Source organism: Stenella coeruleoalba (assembly GCF_951394435.1).
Source record: "Stenella coeruleoalba genome assembly, chromosome: X".
In the NCBI taxonomy this organism is placed as follows: Eukaryota; Metazoa; Chordata; class Mammalia; order Artiodactyla; family Delphinidae; genus Stenella; species Stenella coeruleoalba.
In genome coordinates, this window is record NC_137152.1 from 60,006,135 (window position 1) to 60,026,831 (window position 20,697).

Sequence of the window (20,697 nt, forward strand, 5' to 3'; positions counted from 1 at the left end):
CTGCAGTTTTACCTTGTTCTTTCACTTGGAACATATTCCTCTGTCCCCATTTTGTTTGACTTTGTGTTTCTTTCTATACATCAGGCAAAACAGGTACCTCTCCCGGTCTTGAAGGCATAACCTCAGTTAAGAGCATCCCCTGTGTAGTCTGTGTGTGCCAGGCAGCTTTGGCAAGCCAGCTGGAGCCTAATAAGTCATGAGCCAGGGGGTCCTGGGGCACTGTATACTCAGGCTGCCTTGGTAGGACGCCTATAGCTTGTGTGGGCCAGAGGTATGCTGAGGTGGCCTTGGAAGGCCAGCTAGAGAACGTGGACTATGTTCCCACTTGCGCTATCAAGGTAAAGGAGGAACACAAAAAATGGTGCTCTCTAGCACCTTCAACATTGGAGATAGTTCCAGCAGTTCCCTGCCCATTTAGCAGACACTCTAGGGTTAGTAAGTGGATTTCCTTCATGTACAGTCTAGATCTCCTTTAAACCACTGTTTTTTCTCTGTGCCCCAGGGGAGGCAGGTCTGTACACAGGCCCCTTAGTGATATCCCTCGCCACGGCAGTACACCACACTGAAGTGGGGCTCCCATCAATACTCTCTCTCTGTGTCTCCTACCAATCTCTATGTGGTCCTTGTATCATTTGTTGTGGAGAAGCTGTTTAATCAGACCTCAGTTCTTCTGCAAGAGGCATCACTCTTTACGTAGCTGTAAATTCGGTGTGTCTGTGGGGAGGGGTGAGATCAGGGTCTTCCTACACCACCACCTTGGACCAAATGCTGAGTTTTATGCTGGTTCAACCTTAGTCGCAAGAAGGCTATCAGAAGTAGTGGGGTTGCAAGCTCAAACAGCATATCCAGAAGGACAGAGCTATCCAAGTCTTAAATTCCACTGATGGAGCTAACTGGCACCTTTCCTAAGGAAAAAAGGCTTAACAATTGGGAGTTCAGCCATTAATACTTCTTTCTTCCATGGGTTGACCCTACTCCAATTTGTGTCCACTTTGTGTCACTGTTCAGTTTCCTCACATCATTGTGTTCAGTATTTTGGCCAGAATTAATAATTGGTATCTGTGAGAGATATCTGTTTATCCATAAAGAGCTACTCTGCCACTACCAGAAGCAGAACTCCCCAACTAACTACTGAATATAGAACTGTGATGCTATGATTTCATTCTAAAGACAAAAGGAACTTTAAACAAATATTTAACACTAGTTAGGTTTCTTTATTGTGATGATTTGGTTTGCAAATTTGAAACCACGTGGATACAATGAAGACTGATCAACTGAGTACATAAACTGAGGATAATGGGAGCCATCTTTCTGTTGCAGTAAGAAGTTAAAATACAAAAAGAGGAAGACTAGAATGATGTCTGTAGTCCAAAGTAAAATTAAAAGTATCAATATCAGTGCATGAAAACATAACACATATATTGGCTTTCTCTGCTAAAGGGCCTGGAAGCAGACATCCTGGCGGCAATGAGCACATCATACACCCAGATATTGCTTTCTAAACACCATATCCCTCTAAAAGGAATCAGAACTCCTTGGAGAAATAACTGATTCCATGGCTGGGGAAGGGACAGTGCAAAGTAAATAATGAACATCTTGTGAGAGCAGAAAGTAAGAAAGTGCTCAAGGTTGATGAAGACTTGTGAAAAGGTCTGCAGGAGCCATACAAAAGGGGTTCCCACTAGCCAATACTGGTACAATTTGGATATTAAAATAATGACAGTAAGAAAATGTTCATGGAAAAAGAAAAAAAATTAGTATATACTAATATAAACAAATGAATACAGAGCATAGAAATGTAAACTTCTCCCTTATAGTAATATGCCAACTAAAACATAGGAGGAATGATAGATCAGAACATCATGATTTTGAACCCACCATAGTAACATATCATTGAGCCACAAGAATCGTGAATGGATGTGGTGTAGGCAGAATTTCTAGGAATGGTCCCCAAGATTTCATGATCCCGAATCTTCAGAACCTGTGAACGTGAGGAAATAACACTCCCATGGTTCTGCTATGTAAAATGGCACAGTTGACCTTAAAAATGGGAGCTCACTGGGAAGTGGTGAGAAGGAGGGGGTCTAGTCTAATCACATGAGACCTTTAAAGTAGAAAAATGACTCCAGCTCGTGCAGAAGGTGCAGAGAAGCAAAAGGATAAGTCAGAGAAATTCAAAGCATGAGGAAGACACATGTTTTTGATGTCTTTGTAGATGGTGGGGGCCATGTGAGAGGAAATTAAGGAGCTGAGAGGATCCTGGCCAATAGTCAGCAAGAAATGGGGACCTCAGGCCTACAACCACAATGAACTGAATTCTGCCAACAACCTGAATGAGCATGGAAATGGATTTTTCCACAGAGTCTCCAGAAAGGAACATAGTCTTACTGTCACTTTGACTTAGACCTTGTGATTCCCTTAGCAGAGCTCATCAAAATCCACCTAGGCTCCAAACCTACAGAACTATGAGATAATAAATTTGGGTTGGGACTTCCCTGGTGGTGCAGTGGTTAAGAATCCACCTGCCAATGTGGAGGATGCAGGTTTGATCCCTGTTCCAGGAAGACCCCACATGCTGCAGAGCAACTAAGCCCATGTGCCACAACTACTCAACCTGCGCTCTAGAGTCCGCAAGCCACAACAACTGAGCCCACATGCCACAACTAGTGAAGTCCGCACACCTAGAGTCCTAGAGTCTGTGCTCCGCAACAAGGGAAGCCACTGCAATGAGAAGCCTGCACACCACAACGAAGAGTAGACCCTGCTTGCCACAACTGGAGAAAGCCCACGTGGAGCAACGAAGACCCAATGCAGCCATAAATAAATAAATAATCCGGGTTGTTTTAAGATGCCAAGTTTGTGGTAATTTGCAGTAAGAAACCATAAAAGCTCACTTCCGATGATGAAAAGAATACCTAAGGGGGCTTCCCTGGTGGCGCAGTGGTTGAGGGTCTGCCTGCCGATGCAGGGGACACGGGTTTGTGCCCCGGTCTGGGAGGATCCCACATGCCACGGAGTGGCTGGGCCTGTGAGCCATGGCCGCTGAGCCTGCGCATCCGGAGTCTGTGCTCCGCAACGGGAGAGGCCACAGCAGTGAGAGGCCTGCGTGCCGCAAAAAAAAAAAAAAAAAAAAAAAAAAAAACCTAAGTTAATTTCAAAGTAATCTTCAACAAATTAGTTACAAAGGAATAAATCATACCTTTACAGTGGCTTAACCTAGAAAAACAACCATAACCAAGTAACCTAAGTTAACATCACCAATAAACGGGGAGATTACATCACGTACCTTGTGATATGATGTATGGACAAGAACATAATGCCACTTACATGGCAATCCTGCCAAAAATTAAAAATCCCAATCTAATTATAACTAATCAGACAAATCCACATTGAGGGACAACCACCAAAATAATATATCTGTACATTTGATAAATGTTATGGTTCCAGCTTGTTTCAGATATGAAAAGGCTAAAGACCAAATAACTATTTACAATGTGGCATCTTCAACTGGATCCTGGACTTGCGGGGCGAGAAGTTACCTATGAAAACACTGTTGGGGCAATTTATGAATTAAGACTACGGACTGTGGATTAGATAAAAGTACATATTTCATTTTATTCACCTATTTATCCCTCCCATTGTTATTTGTAACTTCCTGTATTTTGGTGTCACCATTTCGAATTATTTTCCTTCTCATTTAAGAAAACCCTTTACTATTTCCTCTAGTGTCGGTGTGCTGACATCAAGTTCTCACTTTTTATCTTTACTCCACCTTCACTTTTCAAAGATGTTTTCACTGAGAAAACTTTGACTCTGGCAATTATTTTCATTTCTCACTTTAAATAAATCATTTCTTCATCATCCAGCTTCTAAAATTCCTGTCGTCAAATGAGCTATCAGTGTTACTGTTGTTCAGAACATTCAACATTCAAAAAGCAAAGACATTTTTCCTCTGGCTGCTCCTATGATTGTTCTCTTTGTTTTCGTTCTTTAGGAGTTTAATTATGATATTCATAGTTGTAGTTTTCTATTTATCCTGCGTGGGGTTCATAGTGTTTCATGAATCTACAGCTTGATGTCTTTCTTCACTTTTATAAAATGCTCAGCGAGGGACTTCTCTGGTGGTCCGCTGGTAAAGAACCCGCTTTACAATGCAGGGGATGCAGGTTCGATCCCTGGTAAGGGAGCTAAGATCCCACATGCCATGGGGCAACTAAGCCTGTGCGCCACAACTACTGAGCTTGCGCACCTCAACAAGAGAACCTGCGCACCTCAACAAGAGAGCCTGCATGCTGCAAACTACAGAGCCCTGGAGTCTGCGCGCCACAACTAGAGAAGAGAAAATCCTCACGCCACAGCTAGAAAGAAGCCTGAGCACCACAATGAAAGAGACGGCACACCACAACTAAGTCCCGACACAGCCAAAAATAAATAAAATAAATAAATAAATCTTTAAACAAAAAAAAGAAAATGCTCAGTGAATATCTCATCAAATTCAGCTTCTGACCCATTCTCTCTTTTCTCCTTCTGGTACTCTAATTACACATATGGCTGAACTTTTCACTGTGATCTACCACTCTTCACCCTTTTTGTACATATTGTGTTTGTGTGCAAGTACGTGTGCGTGCGTGTGTGCGTGTGTGCGTGTGTGTGTGTGTATTCACCTCTTATATATGTGGCTACCCTTAAAAACCTCAAAACAAATGATGGTAATCATCATATATGATACAAGATACTTTTAAAAAGGAAAAATGGAGGTAGAGAGGAGATGTTGTTTTTTATTAAAAACAAATTTATGTACCAAATCTACTCAAAGAAGTTATCAAACAATATAAAAATGTAACTCGTAATACATGCATAACTTCTAGGATAATATATTTCTGTACTATTCCTACAACTTCTATCTATTTTAAACAGATAACCTCATCACCCACCTCTATAAAGCATTTCTATTACACACAAAACCCTAAGTATATGCTTCTCTAAGCACCTATAACCATAAAACCTTATACTTTTTACTTATCTGAATTAAAATCTCAAGTATCAGATATTATCTAACTACTAGATACACAGGGGCTATTAAAGACTTTAATAACTGCACCTGCTCAAAAATAAATGGAAAATAGACTAGAAGATGTTACACATCCTTTTTCAATTTACCTGTGCTTTGGTTCATCACAAGTCTTGGAGGAGAACTTGTTTCTTCAGATTCTTCTGATGAGTGTGCCAGAAAGTCATGAAGCTTCTGCACCAATGTATTCAACTTGCTTTCACTGTCAAAATAAAAATTTTAAGAATATCCTAACTTACCAGGTCATATATTAAATTAAATATAAAGTTTAACAAACTGAAAATATATCTACACTGTAAGTGGTCTGAAAGAATGCATACTTAAAATAAGAAAGAAAATGAATTTTCTTTATTTCACTGAGGATATGAAAACATGAGTAACAAAATCTACCTGTACACTTATCTACAATCAAAGTATAATTCAAGGACTGTGATAAACCATAATGGAAAAGAATATGAAAAAGAATGTATATATATGCATATATGTATACCTGAATCACTTTGCTGTACACCTGAAACTAACACATTGTTAATCAACGATGCTCCAATACAAAATTAATTTTTTTTAAAAAAGTATAATTCAAGGACTGTGATAAACCATAATAGAAAAGAATACGAAAAAGAATGCATCTATATACATATGTGTATAACTGAATCACTTTGCTATACAACAGAAATTAACACAACACTGTAAAATAACTATACTTAAATAAAATAAATTAAAAAGTACTATTCAAGGAAAATGCTGGTAGTATGAGATTTTGCTTTACATCATTTAAAATAATAATCCAGTAATGTATCAAATATATTTCCTGAGCACTTAGTCTCTGGAAGCCTTCAGTAGTTCTTTTGTTTATTATTCTATTTTCTGCTTAGAACAGAATAAATGTATAAATGACCAACACTAAGATGAATAGAACAGGACCTAGAAGAGCTCACAGATTCCCATGGAAATATTTATATAACTAAATTATCACAGCATATCCTATTAAGTTATGTAATAAGTGTATCTGTAATCCAACAAACAGGGCTATAAAAAGTTAAAATTTAGGGCTTCCCTGGTGGCGCAGTGGTTGAGAGTCCGCCTGCCAATGCAGGAGACACGGGTTCGTGCCCCAGTCCGGGAAGATCCCACATGCCACGGAGCGGCTGGGCCCATGAGCCATGGCCGCTGAGCCTGCGCGTCTGGAGCCTGTGCTCCGCAACAGGAGAGGCTACAACAGTGAGAGGCCCATGTACCGCAAAAAAAAAAAAACTTAAAAGTTTAAAATGCAGAAAATAAACATATACCCCATTTCTAATAAAAGATTTCCTAAACTGAAAAGCAAGAAAGAAAACAGATAAAACTTATTTCATTGGAATTCAAAACTTCTGTGTATGAAAAGATACCATCAAGAAAGTGAAGAGACAACCCACATAGCTGGTGACAACTATTTTCAAATCACATATCTGAAAAAGCATTAATAATCCTTTTATAGGGCTTCCCTGATGGCACAGTGGTTGAGAGTCCGCCTGCCGATGCAGGGGACACGGGTTCGTGCCCCGGTCCGGGAAGATCCCACATGCCGCAGAGCAGCTGGGCCCGTGAGCCACGGCCGCTGAGCCTGCGCGTCCGGAGCCTGTGCTCCGCAACGGGAGAGGCCACAACAGTGAGAGGCCCGTGTACCACAAAAAAATAAAAAATAATAAAAAATAATAAAATAATCCTTTTATAAAATATATACCCTTTTAATAATGTAAAGAATTCTTACAATTAAACAGTAAAACGGCAAATCCAATTTGAAATGGGTTTTAAACAACTTAGATATACAATAACTCAACAACAAAACACCAAACAACCCAACTGAAAAACGGGCAGAAGACCTAAATAGACATTTCTCTAAAGAAGACATACAGATGGCCAGCAGGCACATGAAAAGATGCTCAACATCGCTAATTATTAGAGAAATGTAAATCAAAACTACAATGCAGTACCACCTCATACCAGTCAGCATGGCCACCATTAAAAAGTCTACAAATAACAAATGATGGAGAGGGTGTGGAGAAAAGGGAACCCTCCTACACTGTTGGTAGGAATATAAGTTGGTGTAGCCACTGTGGAAAACAGTATGGAGGTTCCTCAGAAAGCCAAAACAGAATTACCATATGATCCAGCAATCCTACTCTTGGGCATATATCCAGACAAAACTATAATTCAAAAAGATACATGCACCCCTATGTTCATAGCAGCACTATTCAGAATAGCCAAAACATGGAAACAACCTAAATGTCCACTGACAGATGAATGGATAAAGAAGATGTGGTACATATATACAATGAAATACTACTTAGCCATAAAAAGAACAAAATCATGCCATTTGCAGCAACACGCATGCAACTATAGATCACCATACTAAGTGAAGTAACTCAGGAAGAGAAAGACAAATACCACATGATATCACATATGTGGAATCTAAAATATGACATAAATGAACCTATGTATGAAACAAAAACAGAATCATAGACATAGAGAGCAGACTGGTGGTTGTCAAGGGGGAGGGGGTTGGGGGAGGGATAGCATGGGAGGTTGGGGGTAGCAGATGTAAGATTTTATATATAGAATGAATAAATAACAAGGTCCTACTATATAGCACAGAGAACTATATTCAATATCCTATGATAGACCATAATGGAAAAGAATATTTTTAAAAAAGAATGTATATATATTTATAACTGAATCACTTTGCTGTGCAGCAGAAATCAACACAACTTTGTAAGTCAACTATACCTCGATAAAAAACAGAAGTTAGATATACAATTCTAAGAATATACACAAATAGGAATCACATGAAAAAATGCTCAAGATTATTAATCATTAGAGCAAAATATAAATCAAAACCACAATGAGATACTATTTTACACTCTTTAGAATGGATATGATAATAATTTTTTAAAAAATAAGGGTTGGCAAGGATGGAAAGAAATTGGAACTTACGTACGCTGCTGGTGGGAATGTAAAATGGGAGTCAGTATGAAAAACATGTTAGTAGTAATTCAAAAAGTTAAACACAGAGTTACCAAATAACCCAGCAATTCGACTCCTAGATATATACCCAAGAGAATGAAAACATATGCCCACACTCAAAAAACTAAACACAAAAGTTCATAGCAGCAATATTCATAACAGCCAAAAAGTGAAAAGTACCCAAATATCCATCAACTGATGAAGAGACAATGGGATATTATACCCCAATTAAAAGGAATGAAATATTCATCTATACTAAGCACGGATGAACATTGTAAACTTTGTGCTAAACAATGCAGACACAGGGCTTCCCTGGTGGCACAGTGGTTGAGAGTCCGCCTGCCGATGCAGGGGACAGGGGTTCGTGCCCCGGTCCAGGAAGATCCCACATGCCGCAAAGCAGCTGGGCCCGTGAGCCATGGCCACTGAGCCTGTGCGTCTGGAGCCTGTACTCCGCAACGGGAGAGGCCACAACAGTGAGAGGCTTGCATACTGAAAAAAAAAATGCAGACACAAATTCCTACATATTGGATGATTCCATTTATATATGTAAAATGTCCAAGTAGGCAAATCCACAGAGGCAGAAAGTAGATTAGTGGGTGCCAGGGGATAAAGGAAGGGGGAAATTGGGTGATATAAGTTATCTTTTGGGGGCAATAAAAATATTCTAGAATTAGAAAGTGGTGACAATTGTACAATATTGTGAATTTAGTAAAAACTTTAAAAACTAAATTATATACTAAAATGGTTTAAATGGTTAATTTTATTTTATGTGAATTTCACCTCAACGGAAAATGCAAAATAGAGAAAGGAATTCAAGAATGTATGTAAGTAGGGCTTCCCTGGTGACGCAGTGTTTGACAGTCCGCCTGCCGATGCAGGGGACACGGGTTGGTGCCCCGGTCCGGGAAGATTCCACATGCCGCGGAGCGGATGGGCCCGTGAGCCATGGCCGCTGAGCCTGCGCATCCGGAGCCTGTGCTCCGCAACGGGAGAGGCCACAATGAGAGGCCCGCGTACCGCAAAAAAAAAAAAAAAAAAAAGAATGTATGTAAGTAATAAAACTTTACATAAGAAATAAAACTTCTGCATGCAACTTCCAAAAAAATAACCAAAATTTAATAGGCAAACTCATCTGAAAATAAAGAGATAAAGATTCTTATTATACTAAATAATACTGGGAATTCCCTGGCAGTCAAGTGGTTAGGACTCCATGCTTCCACTGCAGAGGGCACGGGTTTGACCCCTGGTGGGCGAACTAAGATCCTGCATGCCATGTGGCATGGCCAAAAAATAATAACAATACTAAATTCCCAGTAGATAAATGAATAAAAGACAAAAATTTTTTTAAAAAGGGAATATAACTGTGTAACCAAAAAAAATGGGAGAAAAAGCACACCGACCTCACTAATCATCAAAAGAATGCACATTAAAACATTAGGGGCTTCCCTGGTGGCACAGTGGTTGAGAGTCCGCCTGCCGATGCAGGGGACACGGGTTCGTGCCCCAGTCCGGGAAGATCCCACATGCCGCGGAGCGGCTGGGCCCGTGAGCCATGGCCACTGAGCCTGTACGTCCGGAGCCTGTGCTCCGCAAAGGGAGAGGCCACAACAGTGAGAGGCCCGCATACCGCAAAAAAAAAAAAAAAAATTAGGAAACAGGTAACATCTCAGTCAGGCCTTCATGGGCCAGATACCACCCTGATTCAAGCAGGGTGCTGGGCTCCAAACCCAGTGGCCCCTCTGTACCATTTTTCTACGTTTGGTTAGGAAGATCCCAAGATATTTAGTGAACGAAAAAGAAATGAAATTAACAGGCATACTGCAACTAGACATTGTGTGTGGGATTTTGGTTGTTTTGGTGGAGAGGGTTGTTTTAAATAATCTTAAAACAAACTTGACTCTAGAATATAGGTACCAAGAGGGTATGGTTTCTACTTTTTGCCATAACCTTCCTTTGGAAATGAACCAGATGTACAAAAAAATTATCATCAAGTCACTCAGTATCCTTAATTTTCAATTAGAGAATGGAACCAGAGGAAAAGACGCTACATGTCAACCAATGGCACACAATATTCCTGGTAACCAAAATCTAAAAATAAGAATGGACGATGTCATTCTACATCTTGTTTCATCAACAGATTACCAAACAGCAAAAGCGCTGTACTTTAGAAATGAAAGAGCACAGCAAACCAGCATAATGATTATCGCACTCATTCCTAGAATTCACAGCAATCCAACCACAAAGCCAGCTATCACATGAATTCATACTGTAGCTGAACAAGGTCAAGACTATGGATAAATCAATGCAGCCCATTAATAGTACCTCAATATGAAAAAATTAAAACAAGAGGATACAATCAGAATTTTTTTGTTCTCTGAAGGACAGCATTCTTAGGAATGAACATATTTGTGTAATATTATATATTATGAGACCAGCTATAAGTCCAATGGTGAAAAAAAATTGATACTTAAAAAATTTGCCCACTCATTTGAAAAATCTTCTCTAAGGGCAGATGTGATATTTGGAAATAGCCAAATGTCATTTAGAGTCAAGTATGGTGAATAATGAAAGATTATCAGGTGCATTAAAAATAGTTTTTGCCAAAATTCAAAGTATTCCTGAAGACTTAATTTCTTGCATGTCTTCTAAATTGGTTACAAAAGGAGAGTTCTTGAAGTATCCTCAGGAATGACATCATCATTGGTTTCAGTATGGCCTCCAAGGGTGACTATTTAGAAGGGAAATATTCATTCATTTATAAAAGCTCTGATGTCAGCTTTTAAAATCTGCCTCATTTCTAGAGTCATACATTGGAGATGGTCCTTGGAATTAAGTCTTATTTGTGGAAATGATATTTTAAACACACCAAATAAACTGTTTGAAAGACAACACTTATCAACCCTTTTGTAAATTGAAGGATCTTTTCCTAAGGCAAAACTGCACACATTAACTATCAGTTTTATAATTGTGAACTATTCTAAGTTATTTTTATTAAATCCAGACGTGGCTGTCACTCTCTTCCTCCTCCACCAAAATGTGAAGCTTACTCCACCAGTACTATACATTACTTAATTCTAGGTTCTAGGTACAAGTCCTTAAAATGATCCTTAAGAATAGTTAAAAATCTTGATTGAAGAAGAATCTGATCAGCCTTCATACTCACAAACACACAATTACAACATGGGCTTGATGTAAATGACCAATGACATCTAATCTACCTATCTTCAAGAGAACCAAAAAAATTCTAAATTCCTAATGTAAGCTAACCATATCATAAATGACTGGATTTCAGACAAGTTTTAAGTACTAATGTCAGTGTTTTTAACTATGGGCCATTTTCTTCACCCTGAATGTTTTACAACATTTCTTCCATGAGAAATGTGGAGTTCTAAAAATTCCTAGTGTTTCACCTCTTTTGCATTATTTGGAGAAGTATATGTGTAAAGGAGCTAGCCTTTTTTAAATTAAACTTTTCATTTTGAGATAATCGTAGATTCACATGCAGTTGTAAGAAAGATCCTGTGTATGCATTACCCAGTCTTCCACAATGGTAACATCCTAAACTATTTTTCGGGAATTCCCTGGTTGGCCAGTGGTTAGGACACAGCGCTTTCACTACTGTGGGCGCAAGTTCAATCCTTGTTTGGGGAACTAATATCCCACGAGCCTCACGGCATGGCCAAACAAAAACAAAACAAAAACTATTTTTCATTTTCCCCCATTCATCTACCTGCTCACACAGATGGGTGGCTGTCTTCTAGCAATGGACCATATAGAGTCTCTAAAATTTGGACATATGTTCATGAGTATACTGACCAAAAATGGTCTTTTTTACAAACAAATCATTGGTAATTAACTTTACATTTTTGTTCACTTAACAACTGTTTAAAATAGCATATTATAATCCAAACTGGAAAAGAAGAGTAAACTTATCTTTGTCCACAGATGACATCTTACATGTACAAAACCTTAAAGATACCACAAAAAATTCTTAACAGTTAATACACAAATTCAGTAAAGTTGGTGGATACAAAATTCACACGCAAAAATCAGCTGCATTTTTCCAAACTAACAATGAACAATCCAAAAAGGAAATTAAAAAAAACAATGCCATTTACAATAGCATCAAGAAGAATTAAGTATTTAAGAATACATTTAACCAAGGAATTGAAAGACTTACGGAAAGCCGCAAAACAGGAAAACTTTCACTGCTGAAAGAAATTAAAGACACAAATAAATATTGTTAAGATGACAATACTACCCAAAGTGATCTAGAGATTCAACTCCTATCAAAATTCCAACAGTTTTTTTCACAGACACAGTAAATTCCATCCTAAAATTCATGATGAATCTCAAGGAATCTTGAACAGCCAAAACAGTTGTGAAATACAACAAAATTAAAGAACTCACAATTCCTGACTTCAAAACTAACTGCAAAAGCAACAAGGATTTACTGTATAACACAGAGAACTACATTCAATATCATGTAATAACCTATAATGGAAAATAATCTGAATATATATATATATATATATATATAAACTGAACTACCTTCCTGTAAACCTGAAACTAACACAATATGGTAAATCAACTATACTTAAATTAAAAAAACAAAACTAACTGCAGAGCTAAAATAATCAAAACAGTATGGTACTGGCAAAAGGACAATCATATAGAACAATGGAATAGAGAACCCAGAAATAAAGCCTTGCATGTATGTGGTCAACTGATTTTCAATGGGAAAACGACAGTCTTTTCAACATGGGGTGTTCGAAAAAATGAATAACCAAATGCAAAAGAATAAAGTGGATGCCTGCTTCACACCACATACAAAAATTAACTCCAAATGCATCAAAGACCTAAAAATAGTAGCTAAAACTATGAAACTCTTTAAAGAAAATAGAGGGGGAATCTTCATGACATTGGATTTCGTCATGCTTTCTTGAATATGATACCAAAAGCACAGACAACAACAAAAAATAAACTGGATTTCATCAAAATGAAAAACTTTTGTGCATCAAAGGTCACTATCAAGAGAAGAAAAGACAATCCACAAAATGGGAGAAAGTATTTCTGAATCATATATCTGAAATGGTATTGATAACCAGAAAACATAAAGAAATTCTATAACTCAACTCCAAAAAAACCAAACAACCAAATACAAAAATGGGCAAAGGCACAGCAATCAGATAAGAAAAAGAAATAAAAGGTATCTGAATTGTAAGAGAAGAGGTAAAATTGTGAATATATGCAGATGACATGATACCCTATACAAATATTCCTACAGAGGCCACAAAAAAACTATTAGAACTAATAAATGACTTGAGCAAGGTAGAAAGATACAAGATTAATATACAGATAGCTATTGCATTTCTGGGGACTTCCATGGTGGTCCAGTGGCTAAGACTCTGTGCTCCCAATGCAGGGGGCCCTGGTTCGATCACTGGTCAGGGAACTAGATCCCACATGCCACAACTAAAAAGATCCCGCATGCCGCAACTAAAGATCCTGCATGCCACAACGAAGATCTCGCACACAGCAATGAAGATCCCACGTGCTGCAACTAAGACCCAATGCAGCCAAATAAACAAATAATTTTTTTTAAAAAAAGAAAAAAGAAATCTGTTGCACTTCTTTACACTAACAATGAAATATCAGAAAGAGAAAGTAAAAAAAATCTGATTTAAAATAGCATCCAAGGAGTTCCCAAGCGATCCAGTGGTTAGGACTCAGTGCTTTCACTGCCATGGCCTGGGTTCAATCGTTGTTCTGAAACTAAGATCCTGCAAACTGAACGGTGCAGCCAAAGAAATAAACAAAACTTAAAATTAAGATAATTTTTAAAAATAAATAATAATGATACAACAGCATACAAAAAAATAAAATACCTAGGAAAAAAACCTAGGAGGTGAAAGACCTATACCCTGAGAACTATAAAACATGGAAAAAGGAAACTGAGAACTAGGAAAAAGGAAACTGAAGTTGACTCAAAGAAATGGAAAGATATTCCATGCTCTTGGTTTGGAAGAATAAATATTGGTAAAACGGCCATACTATCCAAAGCAATCTACAGATTTAATACGATCCTTATAAAATTACCCATGACATTCTTCACAGGACTAGACCACATAATCCTAAAAGTAACAGGGAACCACAAAAGACCTGGAATTGCCAAAGCAATCCTAAGGGAAAAGAACAAAGCTGGAGGCATAACTCTCCCAAATTTCAAACAATACTATAAAGCTACAGTAATAAAAACAGTGTGGTATTGGCACAAAAACAGACATACAGATCAATGTGACACAATAGAGAGCCCAGAAATAAACCCACACACCTAGGGTCAATCAACCTTCAACAAAGGAGGCAAGAATATACAATGGAGAAAAGACAGTCTCTTCAACAAGTTGTGTTGGGAAAGCTGGACAACCTCATGTAAATCAATGAAGTTAGAACATTCCCTCGTACCATATACAACAAAAAAACGTAAAATAAAGACCTAAACATGAGACACGACACCATAAAACTCCTAGAAGAGAGCATAGGTAAAACATTCTCTGACATAAATCATACCAATGTTTTCTTAGGTCAGTCTGCCAAGGCAATAGAAATAAAAACAAAAGTAATAAAATGGGACCTAATCAAACTTAAAACCTTTTACACAACAAAGGAAACCATGAACAAAGTAAAAAGAAAACCTACGGACTCAGAAAAAATATGTGCATGTGATGCGACCAACAAGGGATTAATGTCAAAAACATATAAACAGCTCATACAACTCAATAGAAAAAAAACAAAAACAACCCAATCAAAAAATGAGCAGAAGACCTACACAAACATTTCTCCAAAAAAGAAATGGACAACAGGCACATGAAAAGATGCTCAACGTTGCTAATTATTAGAGAAAAGCAAATCAAAACTACAATGAGGTATCACCTCACACCAGTCAGAATGGCCATCAGCAAAAGTCTACAAATAGTAAATGCTGGAGAGGATGTGGAGAAAAAGGAACTTTCCTATACTGATGGTGCGAATGTAAACCGGTGCAGCCACTATAAAGAACAGTATGGAGGTTCCTTCAAAAATGAAAACTACAGTTACCATACAATCCAGAAATCCCACTCCTGGGCATATATCTAGAAAAGACAAAAACTCTAATTCAAAAACATACATGCAGCACAATGTTCATAAAAGGACGATTTACAATAGCCAAGACATGGAAGCAACCTAATTGTCCATCAACAGATGAATGGATAAAGAACATGTGGTATATATACACAATGGTATATTACTCAGCCATAAAAAAGGAATGAAATAATGCCATTTGCAGCAACATGGATGGAGCTACAGATTATCATACGGAGACAGAAAAAGGCTAATATTATATAATACTATGTGTGAAATCTAAAAAATAATACAATGAATCTAAATATAAAATAGAAACAAACTCACAGACATAGAAAACAAACTTATGGTTACCAAAGGGTAATGGGGAGGGATAAATTAGGAGTATGGGATTATGAGATACATACCACTCTATATAAAACAAACAACAAGGATTTACTGTATAGCACAGGGAACAATACTGAATATCTTGTAATAACCTATAATGGAAAAGAATCTGAAAAATAATACACATATACATACACATGTACACATATGGGGTTGGCCAAAGAGTTCGTTCTGTTTTTTGCATAAGATGGCTCTAGTAGCACTGTCATCTTTAACTTCATTCGAAACAATTTTGTTAGACTGTATTGTGACAGCTGTCATATCAGCATGCATTTTAAAAAAGACTTACTAAAATTAGTGAATTTTTGTGTAGCCATTTTAATATCGAACATGGATTAAAAAAGCAACATTTTTTGCATAATATGCTTTATTATTTCAAGAAAGGTAAAAATGCAACTGAAATGCACAAAAAGATATGTTCCGTGTATGGAGAAGGTGCTGTGACTGAAAAAATGTGTCAAAAGTGATTTACGAAGTTTCGTGCTAGAGACTTCTTGCTGGATGATGCTCCACGATCGGGTAGGCCAGTTGAAGTTGATAGCAATCAAGACACTAATTGAGAACAATCAACATTATACCACGTGGGAGATAGGCAACATACTCAAAATGTCCAAATCAAGCGCTGAAAATCATTTGCACCAGCTTGGTTATGTGAATTGCTTTCATGTTTGGGTTCCACATAACTTAAGCAAAAAAAACCTTCTTGATGGTGTTTCCACATGCGATTCTCTACTTAAAAGTAATGAAAATGTTCCATCTTTAAAACAAATTGTGACAGGCGATGAAAAGTAGATACTGTACAACAATGTGGAACAGAAGAGATTGTGGGGCAAGCGAAATGAACCACCACTAGCCATACCAAAGGTCAGTCTTCAGCAAAAGAAGGTGATGTGTATATGGTGGGATTGGAAGGGAGTCCTCTATTATGACCTCCTTCCAGAAAACCAAACGATTAATTCCAACAAGTTCTGCTCCCAATTAGACCAACTGAAAGTGGCACTCGACGAAAAGCACCCAGAATTAGTCAACAGCAAACGCATAATCTTCCATCAGGATAACGCAAGCCAGCATGTTTCTTTGATGACCAGGCAAAAACTGTTACAGCTTGGTTGGGAAGTTCTGATTCATCTGCTGCATTCACCGGATATTGAATCTTCAGATTTCCATTTATTTCGGTCTTTACAAAATTCTCTTAATGGAAATAATTTCAGTTCCCTGGAAGACTGTAAAAGGCACGTGGAACAGTTCTTTGCTCAAAAAGATTAAAAGTTTTGGGAAGATGGAATTATGAAGTTGCCTGAAAAATGGCAGACGGTAGTGGAACAAAACGGTGACTACGTTGTTCAATACAGTTCTCGGTGAAAATGAAAAATGTGTCTTTTATTTTTACTTAAAAACTGAAGGAACATTTTGGGCAACCCATTATATACACACATATATATGTGTATGTATATATATGTATGTATATGTAAAACTGAATCACTTTTCTGTACACCTGAAAGTAGCACAATATTTTAAATCAACATACTTCAATAAAAAATAAAAATATGCAGCTCAACAAAAAAAAATTTAATGGGCAAAGGACTTGAATAGACATTTCTCCAAAGAAGACATACAAATATCCAATAAACACACAAAAGGATGTTCTACATCACTAGTCATTAGGGAAATACAAATTAGAACCATAATGAGATAACACTTCACACCCGTTAAGAGGCTATTAACCCCCACCCACACAAAAAAAAAGAGTAAAGAAAATAACAAGTGTTGGTGAGGATGTGGAGAAACTGGAACCCTGAGTGTGATGCTGTTAGGAATATAAAATGGCGCACCCACTGTGGAAAAACAGTATAGCAGTACCTCAAAAAGATAAACATAGAACTGCCATATGATCCAGTAATTCTACTTCTAAGTATATACCAAAAGAAATGAAAGCTGGGACACAAACAGATACTTATACATCAATGTTCATAACAGCATTATTCACAAGTGGCAAAAAGGGAAAACAACCAATACATCCATCAACAACAGATGAAAGGATAAGTAAAATTTAATATACTGGGTGGGCCAAAAAGTGCCTTCGGTTTTTTAAGGAAAAATAAAAGACACATTTTTCATTTTCACCAAGAACTTTATTGAACAACGTAGTCACCATTTTGTTCCACTACCTTCTGACATTTTTCAGGCAACCTTATAATTCCATCTTCCTAAAACTTTTTATCTTTTTGAGCAAAGAACTGTTCCACGTGCCTTTTACAGTCTTCCAGAGAACTGAATTTTTTTCCATTAAGAGAATTTTGTAAAGATCGAAATAAATGGAAATCCGAAGGTGCAATATCTGGTGAATGCAGCAGATGAATCAGAACTTCCCAACCAAGCTGTAACAGTTTTTGCCTGGTCATCAAAGAAACATGCTGGCTTGCGTTATCCTGATGGAAGATTATGCGTTTTCTGTTGACTAATTCTGGACACTTTTTGTCGAGTGCCGCTTTCAGTTGGTCTAACTGGAAGCAGAACTTGTTGGAATTAATTGTTTGGTTTTCCGGAAGGAGCTCATAATACAGGACTCTCTTCCAATCCCACCATATACACAACATCACCTTCTTTGGATGAAGACTGACCTTTGATGTGGTTGGTGGTGGTTCATTTCGCTTGCCCCGCAATCTCTTCCGTTCCACATTACTATACAGTATCTACTTTTCATGGTCTGTCACAATTTGTTTTAAAAATGGAACATTTTTGTTACATTTAAGTAGAGAATCACACGTGGAAACAGTCAAGGTTTTTTTTTTGCTTAAGTTATGTAGAATCCAAACGTGAAAGCAATTCACATAACCAAGCTGGTGCAAATGATTTTCAATGCTTGATTTGGACATTTTGAGTATGTCGGCTATCTCCCATGTGGTGAAACGTTGATTGTTCTCAATTAATATCTCGATTTGATCGCTGTCAACTTCAACTGGACTACCTGACCGGGGAGCATCATCCAGCAAGAAATCTCTAGCACGAAACTTCACAAACCACTTTTGACACATTCGATCAGTCACAGCACCTTCTGCATACACTGAACATATCTTTTTGTGCATTTCAGTTGCATTTTTACCTTTCTTGAAATAATAAAGCATATTATGCAAAAGTGCTTTTTTTAATCCATATTCAATATTAAAATGGCTACCAAAAAATTCACCAATTTTGATACCTTTTTTTGAATGCATGCTAACATGACAGCTGTCACAATACAATCTAACAAAATTGTTTCGAATGAAGTTAAAGACAACTAAGTGCTACTAGAGCCATCTTATGGAAAAAACTGAACAAACCTTTGGGCCAACCCAATACACATGGTATAAGAGGAATGATATTCGCTAAAAAAGAATGAAATTCTGATACATGCTACACCACAGATGAACTTTGAAAACATTATACTAGCTAAAATAAGCCAGGCACAACAGAAGGAGAAACATTGTATAATTCCACTTAGATGAGGGTCCTTAGAGTAGTCAAATGCACAGAGACAGAAAGCACAATAGAGGGCTGGAGGGGGGAGGGAATGCAGAGTTATTGTTTAATGGGTACAGAGTTTCTGTTTTGGAGATGATGAAAAAGATCTGGAAATGGAGAGTGTGGACGGTTACAAAGGACTGCCAATGTAGTTAATGCCACTGAACTGTACCCTTAAAAATGATTAAAAGAGTAAATTTTTAAAAGATATTTGATATATCAGGCAAATATTAAAAGAAAGCTCGTGCTGTATGTGGCCACTAAAGCTATGAATGAAGACATGCACAAACTGCAGTACTGTTTGTACTAGAGAAAATTTGAAAATAACCTAATTATCCATAAAAAACAGGATAGACAGATTATACATTCACATGATGGATGACCATATATGAATTAAATGAATGAACTAGAGCCATATGTATCAATATAGATACATCAGAAAATAGTTCAAATGGAATTTAAGCTTTAGCTACAATATTCTAATAACTTAAAGTCTGAAGGAAATGTAATTAATTTTAACTAGCATATTATTTTAATAATAAAGCAACTTAGCTTGCAGGAAGTACCTGAGGAGTCCTGAGCGGAGCTAGTTTGCACCTCCTGGCTCAGGAGAATGGGGGTCAGGGGTTAGAAGGGGTAAGGCAAAGCACCCCTCCCAGGACCAAGTGCCCTGCTTCCCACACAAGACACTGTTCCCAAGGCCAACCATGGCTACCTTTCAGCAGCTAATAGGAAAATGGCTTTGATGAATATATGAAGGAAGAGTAAAGATTTTGAGGAATACATGAAGGCAAGAGGAGTGGGATTGGCACTGTGAAAAATGGATGCAATGGCCAAGCCAGACTGTGTCGTCACTTCTGACAGCAAATCTCTCACCATAAAAACTGAAAGCACCTTGAAAACACAGTTTTCTTGAAAACTGGAAGAGAAGTTTGAAGAAACTACAGCTGTTGGTAGAAAAACTCAGATTGTCTTCAACTGACAATGCATTATGAACAATGTAACCTGTACTAGGATTATGAAAAGGTATCATAAAAATTGCAACATCACTTTAGAGAGGAACTAGCTTGTTAAACAATCTCAGTTCAATGGGCAAATCTTCACAATACTTCTTTTTTTCATTACTGTATTCTATTATCTCTATCACACATAATTTGCATGCAACTATTTCCAAGCATTGACTTAATTAGGATCATCCCAACATAGAAAATCCTAAAGATGCCACAAAAAAACACTACTAGAGCTCATTAATTTGGTGAAGATGTTGGATACAAAATCAATATACAGTAATCTGTTGCATTTCATAAAATAACAATGAACTATCAGAAAGGGAGATTAAGAAAACAATCCCATTTACCATCACATAACAAAGAATAAAACACCTAGAAATAAATCTCACTAAGGAGGTAAAAAACCTATACTCAGAAAACTGTAAGACACTGATGAAAGAAAATGAACATGACAACAAGCAGATGGAAAGATATACCATGTTCATGGGTTGGAAGAATTAATATTGTTAAAATGACCATACTACCCAAGACAATCTAGAGAGCCAATGAAATCCCTACCAAAATACCAATGGCATTTTTCACAGAACTAGAACAAATAAT

General features: G+C 37.4%; 1 protein-coding gene across 10 annotated transcripts in view; it reads right to left on the reverse strand.

Moving 5' to 3' along the window:
* Positions 1 to 20,697, reverse strand: part of ATRX (ATRX chromatin remodeler) — a 249,450-nt gene that overhangs the window by 191,251 nt on the left and 37,502 nt on the right. For 7 of the 10 annotated variants that reach the window (XM_079910009.1, XM_079910008.1, XM_079910005.1 and 4 more), the window contains 2 exons: positions 12,258 to 12,288; positions 5,161 to 5,273 (listed from right to left, as the gene is read on the reverse strand). In XM_079910009.1, the coding sequence (XP_079766135.1) occupies positions 5,161 to 5,273; positions 12,258 to 12,288 (144 nt within the window). The remainder of the gene's footprint in view (positions 1 to 5,160; positions 5,274 to 12,257; positions 12,289 to 20,697) is intronic. The other 3 variants (XM_079910006.1, XM_079909999.1, XM_079910010.1) reach the window with 1 other exon arrangement.